At 35.9% G+C, this 18,194-nt stretch overlaps 2 protein-coding genes across 3 annotated transcripts in view; one reads left to right on the top strand and one right to left on the bottom strand.

The window, feature by feature from the left end:
* Nucleotides 1-17,440, top strand: part of LOC138709024 (uncharacterized) — a 63,255-nt gene extending 45,815 nt beyond the window's left edge. Inside the window, exon 2 of the mRNA XM_069839487.1 lies at nt 15,474-17,440. Within this exon, the coding sequence (XP_069695588.1) occupies nt 15,522-16,577 (1,056 nt within the window). The 5' untranslated portion in view covers nt 15,474-15,521 and the 3' untranslated portion in view covers nt 16,578-17,440. The remainder of the gene's footprint in view (nt 1-15,473) is intronic.
* LOC138709028 (RNA-binding protein 42) overlaps nt 1-18,194 on the bottom strand; it is a 221,845-nt gene that overhangs the window by 163,196 nt on the left and 40,455 nt on the right. The gene's annotated exons all lie outside the window — the stretch shown is intronic.

Below are 18,194 nucleotides of genomic sequence, written 5' to 3'. Positions count from 1 at the left end.
TAAAAAACATGCGCTCTCCTGCATATGTTATTTCCTGTATGGAGAGATTAAAAGACCAGGAGATTAACCGTGATCTAATTTTGTAACTAGAGTAGTATAAGCATGTGTGTATCAGTGTTATCGTTTGTGCTTTGAGAGTTAGCCAATGGAGATGCGTGTACCCACGTGTGTGACCTTATGACATCAATATTCATTCACAGCATTACTCCGCTGCGTCTCATTCTCCTGAGACTTTCTCCTAGTTGGAGCACAGTACAGAATGCGACTTTCATCATACAATCTGTGCATCATATGTGAAAGATTACCCTCTGGTCTGTTGACGTCTGTTTTGCGCCAAACAGATGAAGGATTTTCCAGGCCTCTACTGAGAGGCAAGAAGGAAAATGACATAGGTCAAGCTCCGGCCATTGGAAACAACTATTTAGAAAACATACAGAAATGAAGTCATACATTGTGCACCTTAATATATAAAATCTAACTTCCGCGTTCTATATTTCACAAAAAAAGCCATCTTTTGAATTACCAAAAAATTAGATATCTGATTTCAATTATAAATATTTATTGTACAGTTTAATTTTATTATTTACCTATTTATATTTACTCATTTACTTTAGTTACCCACGCTTACAATCTGTATCTTTTACATCAGTGTTTGCCCTTTTCCTGTTCTTTCTTATCTTAACATCGTTAATAATGTATAGGAATATATAATTTTCTACATATACAGGGTGTATCAAAAGATCAGGTCAATCCTTAAGGAGGTGATTCAGGACCTTATTTGCAACAAAAAATCCTAATACACTTTTTCAATATTCATTCCCGTTTCCGAGTTACATGAATATCACGTACCGTATCTATCCCTATCTGATTCCACACCTAATGGACCTGTCTGTTTTGCAGAAGGAATGCTGTTAGTTGTCTAGAGCAGATGCTCAAAATATCCCCCTCTCGCACGAACACACGCTTCAGCACGCCGTTTGACCTCTCGTTGCACATTATCCAATCCGTGCTGGTGTATCTCCATTGCAGCCGTGTTAATCTTTGTAACAAGCTCTTCCCTACTTCCTATCTCCGTTTGGTACACTTTCTCCTTCATGCAGCACCAAAGAAAGAAGTCCAATGGTGTTAGGTCTGGGGACCGGGCTGGCCAGCTAATGGGACCACTCCTTCCAATCCATCTACCTGAAAAATGATCTAACCATTTCCGTACTGGAAGTCCGAAATGTGCTGGAGGACCGTCTAGTTGATACCATAGTTGCCTGGCCAACCCGGCATCGCGTTAATGAAATATATAAAATACTCGTTAGCTCTTCCACTGATAAAGTTTTCCTCAGTTTGTATGCAGTATGATAAAAGTGAAAATGGGTATTTAACAGGGTCCGGCAGGAAAACCTGTCTGCCTGTAGATCGGCTGTAGATGATAGGGGGCAGTACGAGCTCGATGTGATTGGACGTTATATCATTTCAGTAGCTGTGGAGCAGTGGACCGGGCAACAGCGTGCGTCCGTCGTCAAGACGTTTCTTGGCTGGCGAATCTGTGCTCAAAACACAACGGATATTATTTTCTTCGCACTTTAATATAGGTCGTCATGGAAGAGTTCCCAGCTGGAATACCAAATTGTTGTGGGTAAATCATTTCAGAACGACAGGTTCGGCATAGAAAAAGAAACTCAAACTGCGGGGTGCTGCGTTCAATATTCGAATAAGGGAGAATATTCAGAAAATCGGCAGGCATTCATAATAAGTCCACATCGTTTTGACATTTTCATTGCGTAAGAATTTCCGATAGCAACGTACAAAGAATTTTGCGCTTGGATTTGCATTTCCATCCCAATAAAATGGTGTGGCAGAGGTTTTACATGAATGTGACTAGGAAAACCGTCAAGCATTTTGCAAGTACTTTCTAGAAATTGTAAATGATTATGTGATTATTCTTATGAGTGATGAGGCGCACGTTCACCTATCTGGTTGCGTCGATACCTACGCTATTTGTTGGAAAAAATTCATCGCACCTTCATGAACAACCTCTTCATTGTCAGCATGTCACTAGAGTTATGTTGCAATGTTTGGTGTGGTGGGCCCACATTTCTTTTAAGAAAATCAACGAGTGATAACAATGGATTTTGCTCGTTATAAGCACCGGCTGTGAAACTTCATGGATCTAGAACTACCGTTCTTATCAAGCGAGCTTCCATGGAGGTCGTGTGTGACCTGTTTTCCGGGCGTGTCATATCTCAACGCAGTGACCACCCATAGCCTTCTCGTTCCTTTGACTTGTCAGTTTGTGATTACTTCCTTTGGGGATACCTGCGGAAGTGTTCGCCAATAGACCACAAACAACAGAAGAGCTCAAAGATAATATTTACCACGAAATCGTGGCAAGACCGCAAAACATGATTAGGCGAGGCGTGGAGAATTTCAAGGCAAGACTGCAGATGTATCGAAAACCGTGTTAAGAATTTGAATGATATAATCTTGAATTATTTTCCAATAGACATAATTTTCCTTAAAGCTGCAAATTCAGCGTGTACTACAAAATCTTAAAGATCCACAGGAATAAACAAAAAGTATATTTCATTTAATTAAAGTTTTGCTTTTTTTTAAGTAAAAGACGTCAGCTATTTCATTAAGCATATGAAACTATTCAATAAACGAACTCTTTGTAAGAAACGATCTTGAAATAATCTTGATCTAAAATTCTATTAGTGGATAAAGGAGAAGAAAAGATTGGCAGATCCTTTGTTGTAGTGAAAGCTCTATCTCAGACTGCGCTAAGCGTATCTCTTTACAGAGTAGTTAGTTGACGTATCGAGTAGAAACGTATACGTTCCTTTATATCAATACATGTTTAATTTGTTATCGTAAAAGAACTGAATTAACTCCGTAACAAAAGTTATAAAACTCTGAGTGTAAACACGAAGTCTCTACATAAGACCGACAAACCGACAAGCGTAAAAATTGTTTACATGCACCAATAACCATCAAGGATACTTTATTACATTTATTAATTACTTTAAGACAAATGAGTAGTTAACACTTCTACACAAGTTATTGCATCCACAAAGGCACTGAAAACCAATAAAAAAATGGCATTGTTTGAAGATGATGCAATAAATTACACGTTGCAAATGCGAGAGACGCAGTGAGGGAGGCACTACTGTTATTGACTTTGTTATTGTTAATTTTATTCACAGATTATCACCTTTACTACAAAAAATAAAAGCTAATTAACATCCTATTACATATTTTTGTTAAAAGATACAAATAACTAAAGCAAAAGGTTGTTTTTAAGCATGCATACATACATACATACATACGTGTTTCGCCCAAGGGCAGGTCTTTCACTGTAAACCCAGCATTCTCCAATCTTTCCTATTTTCTACCTTCCTATTAGTCTCCGCATATGATCCATATATCTTAATGTTGTCTATCACCTTATATCTTCTTTTGCTCCGAAGTCTTCTCCCGTTCACCATTCCTTCCAGTACATCCTTCAGTAGGCAGTTTCTTTTCAGCCAGTGACCCAACTAATTCCTTTTTTTCTTCCTGATCAGTTTCAGCATCATTCTTTATTCACCCAACCTTTCCAACACAGCTTCATTTCTTATTATGTCCATTTCACACGCTCCATTCTTCTCCATAATCACATTTCAAATGCTTCTAGTCGCAATGTCGTAATGTCCATGTTTCTGCCCCATACAATGTCGCACTCCACACTTCTTAGTTATTTTACCAGAGGTCCGCAGAAGATGATCCTTTTTCTACTAAAAGCTTCCTTTGCCATTGCTATCCTCCTTTTGACTATCTGGTAGCAGCTTATATTGCTGCTTACAGTAGGCCTACACTTCAAGTATTTGAAGCTGCCTCATTTACTATTCGCTCGTTTACCTTCTTTATTTTTCTTCCGACAACCATGGTCTTCGTCTTGTTTACATTTATCTGCTTCTTATACTGCTCACAACCGCCATTTAGCTCCAGTAGCATATCTCTTAGATTAATCTCCTCTTCTATTAAGTATGTACTTATTCTTACTGTCCAAAACATTTATCAATGACACGCAAATAACACCGGTATACTAGCACTAAACATCTCAAATATGTTACACATTAAAACTGTTTGTCTGTAAACACAAACCTCAAATATCACAACTAAAAAAATCCCCTACACATTTATGACCTGACCAACCAAATATGACAGTATTAGTGTACCTTTCTGCTTACACCGCTTGAGACTTATGAGCTCTCCTGATGTGTATCCTCCAGGATAATCCCACTCTATGAATTTGAAGTTCACATATTGCGCTTTTACATCATTTCCATTGTACCGTTCCTGGAGAGTTCTGAGCTCACCCACTCATTTGTTTAATTAGTACGAGTGATCCTTCACCCTCATTTGTCGTCTGTCGTCGTGACTGCAGGGTCAACAGAACGCAAGCTGAAACTTGACACGGGGACAAATCAACGGTTTTCCTTCGCAAATATTAATGAACCAAGTTTACTTACTTCTCATTAACACAACACTCACTCAATTTCATCTTTCGTATCAAATTCCTTCAGCTTATATTCATTCACGTTATTCAATTCAAATCAGAGAATGAAGGGAAGAATAACAAGTAAAACGTATGTGAGCGCGCGTCTCTGCAATGGTATGTGGGACTTTGAAATAGAATGTATGTGAACTCCAAGCCGATAGGCCACTTGTCTCACTCCGTTTGTCGTCATTCCATAGAAGAAACCTAGAGAAATTCTGAAGAGAGAAGGTACCACAAAAGGGAGAGAGATGTCGCAGAGCACCATCAGCAACAGGTTTAACAGCAGAAGAGCAATATTCCTCAGTAGTCGAAGGAACCTATCCCTAATGAGTGAAGGCCGAATAAGTTCGTCACTGTTGCCAACTACAGAGACAAGTCGCTAGATCTAGCGGTTTTGAGGGAGTGTCTAACGACAGAAATTACGAAATAGAGACCAACGACTTTTCTGGAGTTTGTATTAATAATGTGGCACCAAAGTTTGCGATTTTTATGTTTTGTCATTTTTACACTTTTTAAAAAGATGAATTTGGAAACATAATTTTTGTGTTTTAACATTTTTAATATTATTACAGAGAAAATATTTTTCACATAGGCTAATACATACATACATACATACATACTGTACTGTGTGTATGTATGTATGTATGTATGTAGGCTATGTATGTAAGCATTTTTAATGTATTTATTAAAAACGGCATGTTCCATTATTCTGAGTAATACTATATGCACTAAGCTCTCTTATAATATTACAATTATTTACAATCATCTATAATTCAAAGTTTACAATCTAATTTGAAGATGAGGTAATTTTGTTTTTACCATTCACTTATATCTCTCAAAATATATGTATGCTGCATTTATATTGATTTTCTACAATTTGAAATTTACAATCTGATTTGGATTATTTTGTTTCCACAATTTTCTCTTTTCTCTCTCTCTCTCTCTCTCTATAAAAATGTTCTAAGGTCACAATTAATTACAGCTATCTACAGTTTATAGTTTACAATCTACTGTTAGACTGTGATGTTCCTGCAGATTCTAAAATTATTGTTTTTTTAAGATACTCTAGTTTTACAATTATTTACATTTTCTACAATTTATAGCCTACTTTACATTCTTATTTACAATTCTATTTTTTTTTTTGTTTTGTTTTTTTTTTTTCTACAACTGGCTAATTTTCTCAAAAGGTATATTAGGCCTATTTACAAATTGTATAAGTTTCTTAGTATATATTTTTTTTTATGAGGTCGTCTTTTTTAGGTGGCCAGTTTTCAATTTTTAATACAGCTGTATGTATGTATGTATGTATGTATGTATGTATGTATGTATGTATGCATGCATGTATGTATGTATTTTTTTTTGTATATCAGCATGCTCCATTACATTGGAGTAATACTACATGCTTTACATAAAATATTACAATAATTAGTTACATAATTTATGAGAACAAGATATTTACAATTTTGATTGCGATCTTGAAATTCTTATAGATACAAGTGTTGCCTAATTGTACTTCTTATATTTTAGGTTACCATCATTGTTAATATTATTTCTAATTTCAATTCTGTTACATTTTGCCAAATTCTATGGATTTTATAAATTTTCTGAAGCTTTTGAGGTATGCTGTTGTGAACTGATCAAAAGGTGGAGGCCAGGTTTGACCTGTGCGTATTATACTAGCTCGTAGGATTCTTCTTTCTTTTATCAGTGTGGCACATCTTAATATTATATGGTTGACTGTCTGCTCTTCTTTTAGTCTGCAAAGGCACGTTGGAGTTGGAATAATCTTGAATCTGTGAAGGTACGATCTTGTGAAGCCGTGACCTGTCACAATAGAAGTAAATTCTGCCCCGACAGGTAAATTTATCTTCAATCTATCTTTAATTGATGGGAAGAATGATTTCGTTATTGCGCCCTTAGTTGAGATAGTCCACTGCTCTTGCCATTTTCTTAAGGTCTTTTCTCTCTCTTCTGTTACTATGGTATCTCTCGGTATTTTGTTATAAGCTATTTCTCCATCTTCTATGGCGGCTTGTTTGGCAAGACGGTCAGCTATCTCATTCCCTACTATTCCGACATGGGCCTTCACCCACCTAAAGAGAACTGTCCATTGCTGTCTCTCCAATTTTTTCAATTCTCTCTTTATATTTTTAATTATTGGATTATGTTTATTCTTGTTCTGTAAAGTGTCCAGTGTCACTTTGCTGTCTGTGTTAACTACTACAATTTTCTCTGTTTCTTCTGTTATTTCTACATTCTCAATATGTTGTAGTGCCTTCAAGATTGCTATTTGTTCTGCCTGATTGTTAGAACATTTTTCATGCAGTTTGTATTTGGATCGGTGGATGACCATGTCGTTTTGGATTATGACCGCAGCAGCTTCAACTTTTCCTCCGATTTTACTTCCATCCGTGTATATATCTATTTTGTTTGCCGTATCCTCCATAGGCGCTCTTATGAGTGGTTCTTCAGCTGGGTGTGGCCAGTGAATCACTTCCAGAGGTGCATCGTACTCCATGTTTTTGTGGGTGGCTCTATAAATTCTGACCTTTTCTTCTATGACTAGACGAATTGGAAGAACTCCTGCTATTACACATGAGGCGTCATATGAAAGTGTTCTAAATGCCTTCGCTATTTTTATGTTCATTAGTCTTTGAACATGTTGATATTTCCTTATGTATGTGTGTATGCATGTATGCATGCACGTACATGTATATATGTAGGGCTATGTATGTGTATACAGTGATTCAGAATGAATAGTAAACATCTTAGGGACTCGTAATATGGACTGAGTATGTAAACATATATGTCCAATTTTATTTTCAGTGGATGTGGATACAGCTGTTTGAATGTTACGCGTAGCGTTACAAGTGGCAAGAAGGAAGGATAAATCGCTTAATGATTATACTTATTACTTATTTACATGATATCACTACATTTCAACACTTCAATGTACTTTTCCGCTTTGTTGACAACAATAAGCCTAAGTATTGCTCTTCTGAGATCATCTTGTTCTTTCATGAGGGCAGCACTATTCATAATGCGAGCGACCAATTCGTCCCTTGTGTTCACTTCGTCTTTCATCCACCCCACAGACAAAAATTGACAGCAGTGAGGTCTGGATACCTTGGTGGCCAATGAACGTGATCGCTGCGGTCGGTCCATCATTCGGGGAATATGATATTTAGATTGTCACCTGAATGCTAAAATGCACAGGAGCCCCGTCATGCTGAAAGAACATGTCCATCCTTGTAGCCAAGGGAACTACAGATGTTTCTTTATACCCATTCTGAACAGTGCTGCTCTCAGAAGAGCGACGCGTACTTTCCTTTGTACGTAGTTAATAGAGTGCAGTCATGTATCGTTCCTTCATACCGTTTAGCATGTTAAGCGTAGCATTCAAAAAGCTACCCATATATCTCTATACTCATTGAACTCTTTTACTTAGAACAGTCCATACCACCACCGTCAAAAATATTTACTATTCCTTCCGAATCACCCTGTATGTAAGAATCAGTTGCATTTACTAAACATTCAAAGTCAGGAAAATAAATTAGTAAAAATATTTATACAATTCAATTATCGGAAAGTTTCGACTAGAGTCTGAGCCTTTACTCAACAAAATAATTATCACCATTCCTCCCACATGCCACAGCTATTTGAGACAAAATAGCCATTCCAACTAATCGATCAATACATTCCAAAGAATCTAATGACTCGCTCCCTGAGGCATTAGTGTCTTTGTAGCTAATAAAGGAGATAGGTAATGCAGGAAATAAGGTTTGGTGGTCGCCCCGAGAATCGAGAAGTAGCACGTCATGAGGATAAACAACCGCTTAATGAAAAACTGAGCTAATATAACCCACATTCTATACAGCACACCGCCTACGACAGAGCCTCCTGGCAACAGGGGTGAATAAGATGAGACCCATACTCTACACGACTCTTACTAACTCCCGCAAGAAAACTATGTACTTTAAAACGAAGTAGGAGTTAAATAACACAGATGCACAATTCAACATTTAGAATCTTAGGAATTGGTTCTGTTATCAGAAAGGCAAGAAAAGGAAAACCTGTAGCAATATCTATTCTCCAAGACAGAAGAAAAGAAAGAACCTACAATCCAAATTTTACTGTATGTCGAAGACAATAACGTACACTTACCATCTACCAGATTTCAAAGGATTTGTCCCGCACCCCGACAGTGTTTCTTCAAAAAAAAAAAAACAACAACAAACAAACAAACAAATGTCCCGACTCTATGATTCGCGATTAAAATAAAAATTCTATATCATCAAGATGACACATACTTTCTCACAGATAAGGATTCCAGTACGACTTAGTTCTGTTATTAAGGAATGAATAATTTTTGGGTTATGTTTTGAATAATATTCCCTCTTCTGGTTTATATTTCTGAACTATTATTTGCCCACGCAAAACAGACGGCCTAGTACTAGTGACCGCTAATCTTTTAAGAGAGAGCAGGAACTACTGTCGTCCAGTGTGCTTATCTGTATGTCACGTGGTCGTTTGTGACAATTCTTCCGTGATGAAAGTAGTAGATACATAGCTGGATATCACAACCGAATGTGAAAATAACTCTATAGATAATAACTTCCTTTAGATAAAGCCATTTTTTTCTTCTCTATGAGTTTAACGTTTCATTTAGGCCTATATAACAAAGAAATTAGTCGGCTATGAGCTGTGGTGATTTAAATTAAAGGTCCATTTTTTACAAAAATACAACAAAAATGTCAAATTAAAAATATTAATAAAAATCATCCTTCGTACAAGCCTATTATATTATTCTTAATAAAAGTATGTTATAATTATTCGGATTAGCAAAAAAAAAACTACAATATTGAAGATTATTATTAGAGGAAAAAAATTCGCTCCTTAGTTCTACGTATCAAGTGCTCTAACCACTTAGCTACGCCTTAGTTCAATCCACAGTACCGGATCGAATCCCTCTCCTCTAGTGTTTTTCTCTCTGTGGCCTGACTTCAAGTTCGACATATATCTTGACATACATTAAGTATATATTAAGTCAACCAAGTCACTCAGTTGAGTGCGCTCCTCGTATAAAGGCAATTGACTTAATATGTCAACATATATGTCGAAATTGGAGTCAAGCAACAAAGGGAAAAACATTAAAGGAGAGGGATCCGATCCGGTACTGTGGATTGAACTTCAGCGTAGCTCAGTGGTTAGAGCACTTGGTACGTAGAACCAAGACCCGGGTTTGATCCTCTAATAATCATTGTTACCATAGTAGATATATTCTGTAGGACCAAAAATTAATCTTTACGTATATACAGTATTGAAGGTAAAACTACATGTGATAATCAATTTTAAATACTAAACTATTTATGCAGATGGAATTTTAATGTAAAATTACAGAACTTAAGAGCCAGTTTTCCCTCCATTCAATTCAAATGGCAAAGATGGCAACGCTAATACTCGCATTTACAAACTGAAATTCCAAGCGAACAAATGAGAAGAGAGAGAAAAGGAATCCCTCTCTCTAACACTTCTGTGATCACTTGTAACACCTGGAAGTCCATTATAATGTCCAAGACATAGTTGTGAGCTGTCGAGGACATGACACACAAAGGTAGCTATTTATTGCATCCGAAGCAAAATTTGGTCTATTATAACTTGACACGTGACAACGGATGTCCTTCCTTGTTCATTCGGAAGGAAGAAGTTGGAGGCACTGTGAATGCCGTTATCGTCCACAAAGGGAAGTGAATAACAGGAAAATATGCAACCTACACGACAATGTGCTGTAACTATACTGTGCAACATGAATTCCTAGATAATACAGTACAAAGGCAAATCTCTACCATTGTAAGAGCATCGGGATGCCGCTGATGACCAGCAACAAAATTTTCATAACAGACGGCAAAAACATCCGCGTATCTTGAAATCTTGACAGGAGTCGATATAATTTCCTATAGATTTATACGACTAATACTTCATAGCTTAGTTTATATTGATATTTACCCTTTTTAATGCTCATATTATTTACCAAGAAAGTGGTATTTTGTATTGCGATTACAATACAGCTATCGGGAATTAAACAGTGGTCATTTCACTACTTGACACTTAGTAAATTTGCTAAATTTGTAAAAAAAATTGTTTTTTAATTAGCACGTATTGCAATAAAACAGTAATCAACAACGTAGGTACTAATGGTGGAAAACTATCGATAGTCACAGCCATCCGTACATTCCCTCATGTTAATTGGGAAATAATTATAAGTCAATATAAAATTGAATGTTAGGAAGAATAAAAAAATAAAAGATCACAGAAAATTATTATTATTATTATTATTATTATTATTATTATTATTATTATTAAATACAAATAAAGGGTGTAATTGATATTTTCTTATTGAAGTGTTGTATCAGTGAAGAATTATGTTGTGTCAGTGAAGTGTGTTGTGTAACTGAAACGTGTTCCTGTCAGTGAAGTTTTATAGTTTATAGTGGCAGTGCAAAGTATTTGAACAGTGAAATGTTTTTAAAGTGTTAGCGAAATCAGGATAGAATCAGTGAAATGTGTCGTAGTTCCAGTGCAATGAGTGAGTTGACAGCGAAATGAGTGTAGTGCTGAAAGGTACTTGTGCAGATATAAACATATCATGCTCGTGGGTTTTAGTTCGAACTTAGATTTAAGATACAAATTAGATTTACTTTAAATGTTATTTTAAGTAATCGTGCTTCATTTAATTTAGGATGTTCCCTGTTATTGTTGTTATTATTATTATTATTAATTATTAGTATTATTAATTGTATTTTTATTAATTGTGTTTATTATTGTCATTATTGAGTGTAATTAGTTACCACTGCCACCGTGTATATACCCATTGCAATGTAAATAAATACATACATACATACATACATCTACGGCTCGGCCTCCCCAAAGGTCTTTTTCCCTTCGGCCTCCCAACTAACACTCTACAATTAACTACGTTTTCATGGAGTATTCAATTCGATCTGAATACGATCCGTACTGAATACGATCTCTGTTTTCAAGCAATTTTCGTTCGATACGTATTGAAAACAATCTGAGTACGGAAGCTGAAGTTTCGAAAGTAGTTGCGTTGGTTAACATGTCATCGACATATTGGCGTGTTGGGCACTCTGCAGGCATGAGCTATAAACAATGTTACGTTTTCCAAATGAGGCGCATGGAAACTTAATAAGTTCAGTTCAAAGTGTGTCATGGCTCGCTGTATGCCGTCATGTGGCTAGCCGATGAGCCTAGAGAATTCAATCTTCCTACACTTCCGCAGAGGTGTATTATCTATGAGGCAGAGAAGTTGCCTAGCAAGTACGGCGTTCATTCTGAAGAGTACGTACCGATACGTACGGTAACGCCGGTAGTGGCAGGAATGTGAACTGTTTGGAAATACGTACTGTTGAGATATGGGGAGAGGGTTAGGACGATTACTTACGTATTTGTTAACATTAACTTCGACGGTCAACATGGACACGGAGCATTTGATTTGTGTTGTGGAATGTTGCCGTACGCAACCGTTGATAACAAATACCCTGCGTACGACTTGCCGGCGCAAAACACAGTTCGAAAGAGGTTATGGTAGCACACAGACCGTACAGACCGCCATCTGTTGCTACGACGTTCAAGTTATAACGTACACGTTCCCAAGTTCAGATTGAAGAACGCCTTGAATAATAGGCAACTTCTCTGACATATAAGCTGAAACTCGCTTCAAATCGGTGACTCAACAACAGTGACGTCATGACACACTTTGAAATGAACACCCAGTATGCTTTGCCCATCTCAAACGTCTAGATTTAATGTTCCTAATTACGTCAGGTGAAGAATACAATGCGTGCAGTTCTGCGTTGTGTAACTTTCTCCATTCTCCTGAAACTTCACTATATTCTTTACATAATTTGAAATGAGAAATTTAAATGACGCTTGGCTAAATCCACCTCCTTAAACTGCTACATTCCTCTGAACTTTGTTCTGCTGATAAAGCCAAGTACAACAGAGGTCACAGCAATTATTACAAATATAGTCAGTCCCTTTGAAGATTTCCGAGGATGGCGACAAGTCAGGTTAAATTCCCTTAAAAGATGCTGCACAGAGCAGATACACTAGGTATATATCCAGTAATGAATTGCCGCTTGCAAATTCTTAATGCAAAGTCTCTGGAAAGGTAAATCCGATTATGTGACGTATGCTCGTTTGAAAGTGTGGGGAAGACGTAACTTACACAACAAACGGTAAGCTTCCCAGTTCATGGGAATAACGAGACAATTTAACGGTACACGAGCGCTTCAGAGTTCGATTAAATAAATCTCCACGCCAGTGTTGCCAACCAGTCAGCTAAGAACATTACTATTAGTACTTAAAAATGCTTATAAAATAACTTTGCCACAAAAATACGTATAATTTACAAAAAAAAAAGTGTCATAAAATTACACTTTCTCACTATAAGTTTTACGAGTTTCGCAACAATTCACTCTTCTTTATCATGATACCAATTAAATTATTGTTTGTTATTTAATGCATATTCTACAACCACCACTTAAAACACACGAAAATGAAACCATTACCTGTGAACACAAGAAGGCAACTTTTAACTTTATGTACTGCTCATAAAACGTCCATTTAATCACAAACGTAACACATCTGACTTAAAATATAAATTGTACGATTTAGGTAGATGAAAGCAATAATTTTATATAAATTCTCTTCATAAGCTATAAGCTCTTCATATATTGTAGTCGCTTCTAACATCACTGCGCAATTTACGAAGACCCAACTCAGTATTTAAAACTGAAAAAAATATTATGATATTAATCATGTACTAACTTCAACTAAGTAATGGTATTTGCTAAGCAACTAACAGAACTATGAAAGCAAACTGTTCAGGAGGGAAATTGTTTATGGGTATTAGACCGCGAATAAAAAACCAGCCTTTATAACCGACTGTACAAGCAGGTAATCTTTCACTGCAAAAACCTACGTCTTTTGATCAAGCGGTATCCATGCGACTTGTACAGAAAAGTAACATTTTTACTGAAAAATAACACTACTCTTTTCGTTGCTCTATTTCCGTAATAGCCAGGGCCACAATAATTATAAAGTAGTTCGGTGTTAAGCCATAAACTCTTGAAGTTTTCAATTAAAGGCATAACTTTATATACATTAATTAAATGTTTATAAATAAAAAAAGGTAAAGTTCTTTTTACTCTACTTTCCTGGATGAATGGATGATGTTTGAGGTTATTTTTAAACTCTTACTTTTATATTATTATTATTATTATTATTATTATTATTATTATTATTATTATTATTATTATTATTATTATTATTATTATTACTTCTCTAGCAAAAATTTGGAAACAGCGTACACCATGCATACATTTTTATCTTTCCACGCTCGCTGCGCTGTGCACCGCGTCCGCGAATGTTCGAACTTCAAACGGTTACCTCGTTTTGCAGGCTAGACCCATCAGACATACTTCATCATACACGAAATCTAACATATTCTGAGTACACAAACGGGGTAACGATTGAATAAAATTTACTTAGTTTAATTTTTAAAAATGTGCTTCTTGAAATACGTCTACAATTTATTTATTGATTGATTGTACACTATATATATATATATATATATATATATATATATATATATATATATAAATGTTTTTTTATTATCTTAACTTGCTGTAATTTCATAAGTGATAAGAGAATGAACAAATGGACACTCGTATTTAGCAAACGAAGTAAGCGTAATGCGCTACGAAATATGATATATAAACAAATGCAATAATTAATTACAATTACTTACAAAAGAGAAGACCAAATAAGTACATACATTCCATTGTAACGTTTATACTTTAAACCAAAATGTATACCTCCTCCAAAACTACAAAAAAGTTCATATATAATTTCTTTTAATTATTCTAAGCAAATGCATTATTATTCCATCAAGAAATAATTTTAAGAAGATACAATGTTAACAAAAGGAAAAGTACTCTCTGGCTCCTAATAGTTGTTGATTCACGCTACATGTTGTTGCTCTTGACGATACCTAACTGTAATACATGAGTGAGTGAATCAATCACTAGGAGAGGAAATATAAATTAAAAGGTAAGCAATGATAATCAAGACCTTGCAAGAGCTCTTGGGAGTCCTAGATGACTCAATGTGATCTGCCTTTTTTTTTTATCCCAGAGCCATCCACCCACAAAGAGCGAGAAACAACTCGAATATTCGTTATACCGAATCTTGAGGCAATCAGCAATATGGAAGAGTTTTCCACACTATTACAGCGCCAACAATATATCGTCGGCTTAGAGTGTAAACCTGCTAACCGCCAAAGAGAAAATTTTACAAGGGAAGCAAAAAAGTAAGTTTGAATTAACTCTGAAACTTTAGGACCAAATCCAAAGTACACGTACAAAAGGCCACCTGTACTTTGGATTTGGTCCTAAAGTTTCAGAGTTAATTTAAGCTTACTTTTTTGCTTCCCTTGTAAAATTTTCTCTTTGGCAGTTAGCAGGTTTACACTCCAAGCCGACGATATTATATCCTCTTTTTTTTTAACCCGTTGTGCAGGACTCTAATATGGATTAACCTTCACTGAAATTGATTATACGTAATGTGAACTAATACATACACAATATAAAAAAAATTTCCCAGTGTTTTTTTTTTCATTTATTTTTTTTTTAAGAAAAAGAAAGACGATGACATGTCAAAAAACACTTTTCGGTATCAGGGATGCTTAGAACATGTATTTCCGTGAAAATCTCCAAATCGAAATTTTGTACCTTCACATTACTTTCTCCTTATACTCTGTGTAACGAGAAGATAGGAAGGCACCAATTAAGCTGATTCTAATTAAGTGCAAGAGACTGTCAAACGAAAGACGACTAAATACACAACATGTTTGTTCCAGGTTCGACAACAAGGCCAACTAGTGACATTCAATCGACACAACTCCAAGATGAGAAGAAACGCGCAGGTTCTTCTTGGTCTGTATTGCATCACTCTCCTTCACTACATTGTGCCCAGCTCAGCGATTTCAATCACCGCATCATCTGACAATGCAGCTGTCAACCTTCAGAGACAGACAATCAACACAAAACAACCTGCTGAACGCGCTGATCATAGCTATACAAAAACTGGCCTAACAGATATTTTGTCTTCAAAGGTGTCCAGCAGCAAAGGAGGTATTAAAAAACGAAGTGCTGAAGCATTAGAATTTCCAGAAGATTTTCCAATTGCAATCCAAGAAAACAATATGGATACCATAGTAGATGAGTGTAAATATACAGGCCTCTGCAATAAGCAATTCTACGATAATGATGAAAGTCAACAAACCCTCAACTCCCAGATGTCAGACAATCAAGAATACAGCAACTTCAAGTACAGTGAAGATGGTTCCTTTTCAAATCCTTATACGAGATACTTGGCAAAGGAGATAAAACCAGACAGAGAAGGAATCCAAACAGGTAGTAACATATATTACACACTTCCTTCTCAAGAAGACATGAATAAAGATTCAGATGCAAACTCAGAGGCTGTAAATAATATTCACAACTTTCAATATAACTCAGAAATCCCTGGAGTCGTTGTATTAGCACTGCGGAAGCCAGAAGTCACAGAATGGATGGATAGGCAAGCATTGACAGACAGAGCCGAAAACAAAAATGGGTTCCAGCCAGTTCGAAAAGTCAAAAAAAATATCTTCACATCTCGTGGCTGGGGTGCTGGAGGAATGCCGTTCAGTGTGCTATACATGCACCAGCAGCAGCACATGAAACCGGCATCAAGATCTCCAATAGCCGGAGCGCAACAGTTGGTGGCTCCTGCACCTCTTCGAGATTATCCTACTGCCAGTCAATACAGACAAGTAGCTGTAAGGAATGCACTTAGCAGTGCACTGACAGCGGGAAATAATGGCGGAGGAGGTGCAAGTGCCCCACTTCCCACACGGAGGCAGTATTCCATCATTCCACAACTCTATGTGTCATATGGTTGGGGACCTCATGGAAAATAAGGAAGTTCTATGCTAATTCAATTTAGCACAGCATTTCCAGAACACTGTTTCAATCCTATTTATAAGATCAAGACAACAAAAGCAGCCTAATCATGAGTAATTCTATTTTTATAATGATTACAATTAATTTACTTGTTCCACAATATCAATTGTAAAATGTCACTACAATAGACTTTACTGGAAAATTATTTCTTATGGATGAGATAGCTTCATTCTTGACTCCTTGACTTCACAAGAGCTTTACAATTGAAAAGGTGGATTCGAAACTGGCCTAAGTCAAAATGACAAGTTATGATAAAAATGACAAAAACTGATAAAACAAATTTGATGCTCCTAGTGCCTGCATATGTTCTTTAAAACGGATCTAAGTCAAGACTTACTTGTTAAACTTACACAGTTATATCTGCAATGCAAACATTTTTTATTAATTTATTGACAACATACGAAATGTCTGCTCGCTTGGGAAAAGAGACATACCGGTAAGTATTTCTTCCATTACAATAATTCATACAGAAGAAAATCAAATCCACATAAACCAGTGTGAAGACAGTTTTTTTCTTTTCCTGTAAAATTAACATTTTTGACTTGTATCACTTTTTCCGAGCACTACAGATATGTGGATTTGAAAACGATAAATTAAAACGTGAATAAAACAAGTTAAAATCTTAAAAAATGACTCAGGACAATTTGAAATCCACCTCTTCAATTATGAAAGTATGAAAATATATTCTTAGCATTTCATTCTTCAAATTAGTGTATTTACTACTCTCACTTTCTTTCAAACATGGATTCCGCATTACAGATCCCTCACCTAAGAAATGGAATCAATCAGACTACCAAAGTAACAGTATAGGAAGGTCTAAATGGCATATACGAAGGCAAGGAGACTGACTGACTGACTGACTGACCCACAAAACTAACAAACCAGCCAGTCAGATAATATGTGACTTATTTCCTTTCTTAACATTGTTATATTTAAAAATAACTTTATGATCTGCAAAATAAAATGAAATCCAAATTTACTATATGGATTAGAAAATTTTCATTTTTAAGAATAATTTCGAAATCCCTTATTATCCTCTAAAAGAACATTTACATTTCAGTCTGGTAATTGTCTCAAATGAATACAAATATTCACAGAAAATTCACATCAGAACACTTTGTAATGAACTAATGTGTGCTTCTTACGAGATATTACCAAACTGGTATATTCCAGTCACTAATAGTTCCAAATTCAGCCCTCATATAACGAGTTGCTTGCTGCTAGAAGCACAATTATGTGTGCCAAATAGAGAGCAGACAATATAACTAATAACTTTCTGTATATGTCTTTGCCATTTCCTAACACACATGCATAAAATATACAATTATTTTATTATATTTAATTTCCTATAAGGCATGTTACCAGTTACATAAACTTAAGCTTTTTTATATCACATATCTAGCTTAGAATTTAACATTCAAACTATAGAGTAGCTAACTGAACTGAAAAAACCTGCAACAATAACAATGAGTTTCAGCCTAGATCATATATGTAATAGATAACTCCTCGCTAAGTTAAAATCGGCAGCACTTTGAAGAGAACAACCGCCAGGATCGCCACCCATCTGCCGTAAA

The sequence above is a fragment of the Periplaneta americana genome, chromosome 11 (assembly GCF_040183065.1).
Source record: "Periplaneta americana isolate PAMFEO1 chromosome 11, P.americana_PAMFEO1_priV1, whole genome shotgun sequence".
Classification (NCBI taxonomy): Eukaryota; Metazoa; Arthropoda; class Insecta; order Blattodea; family Blattidae; genus Periplaneta; species Periplaneta americana.
This window is presented reverse-complemented; position numbering and strand designations above follow the sequence as displayed.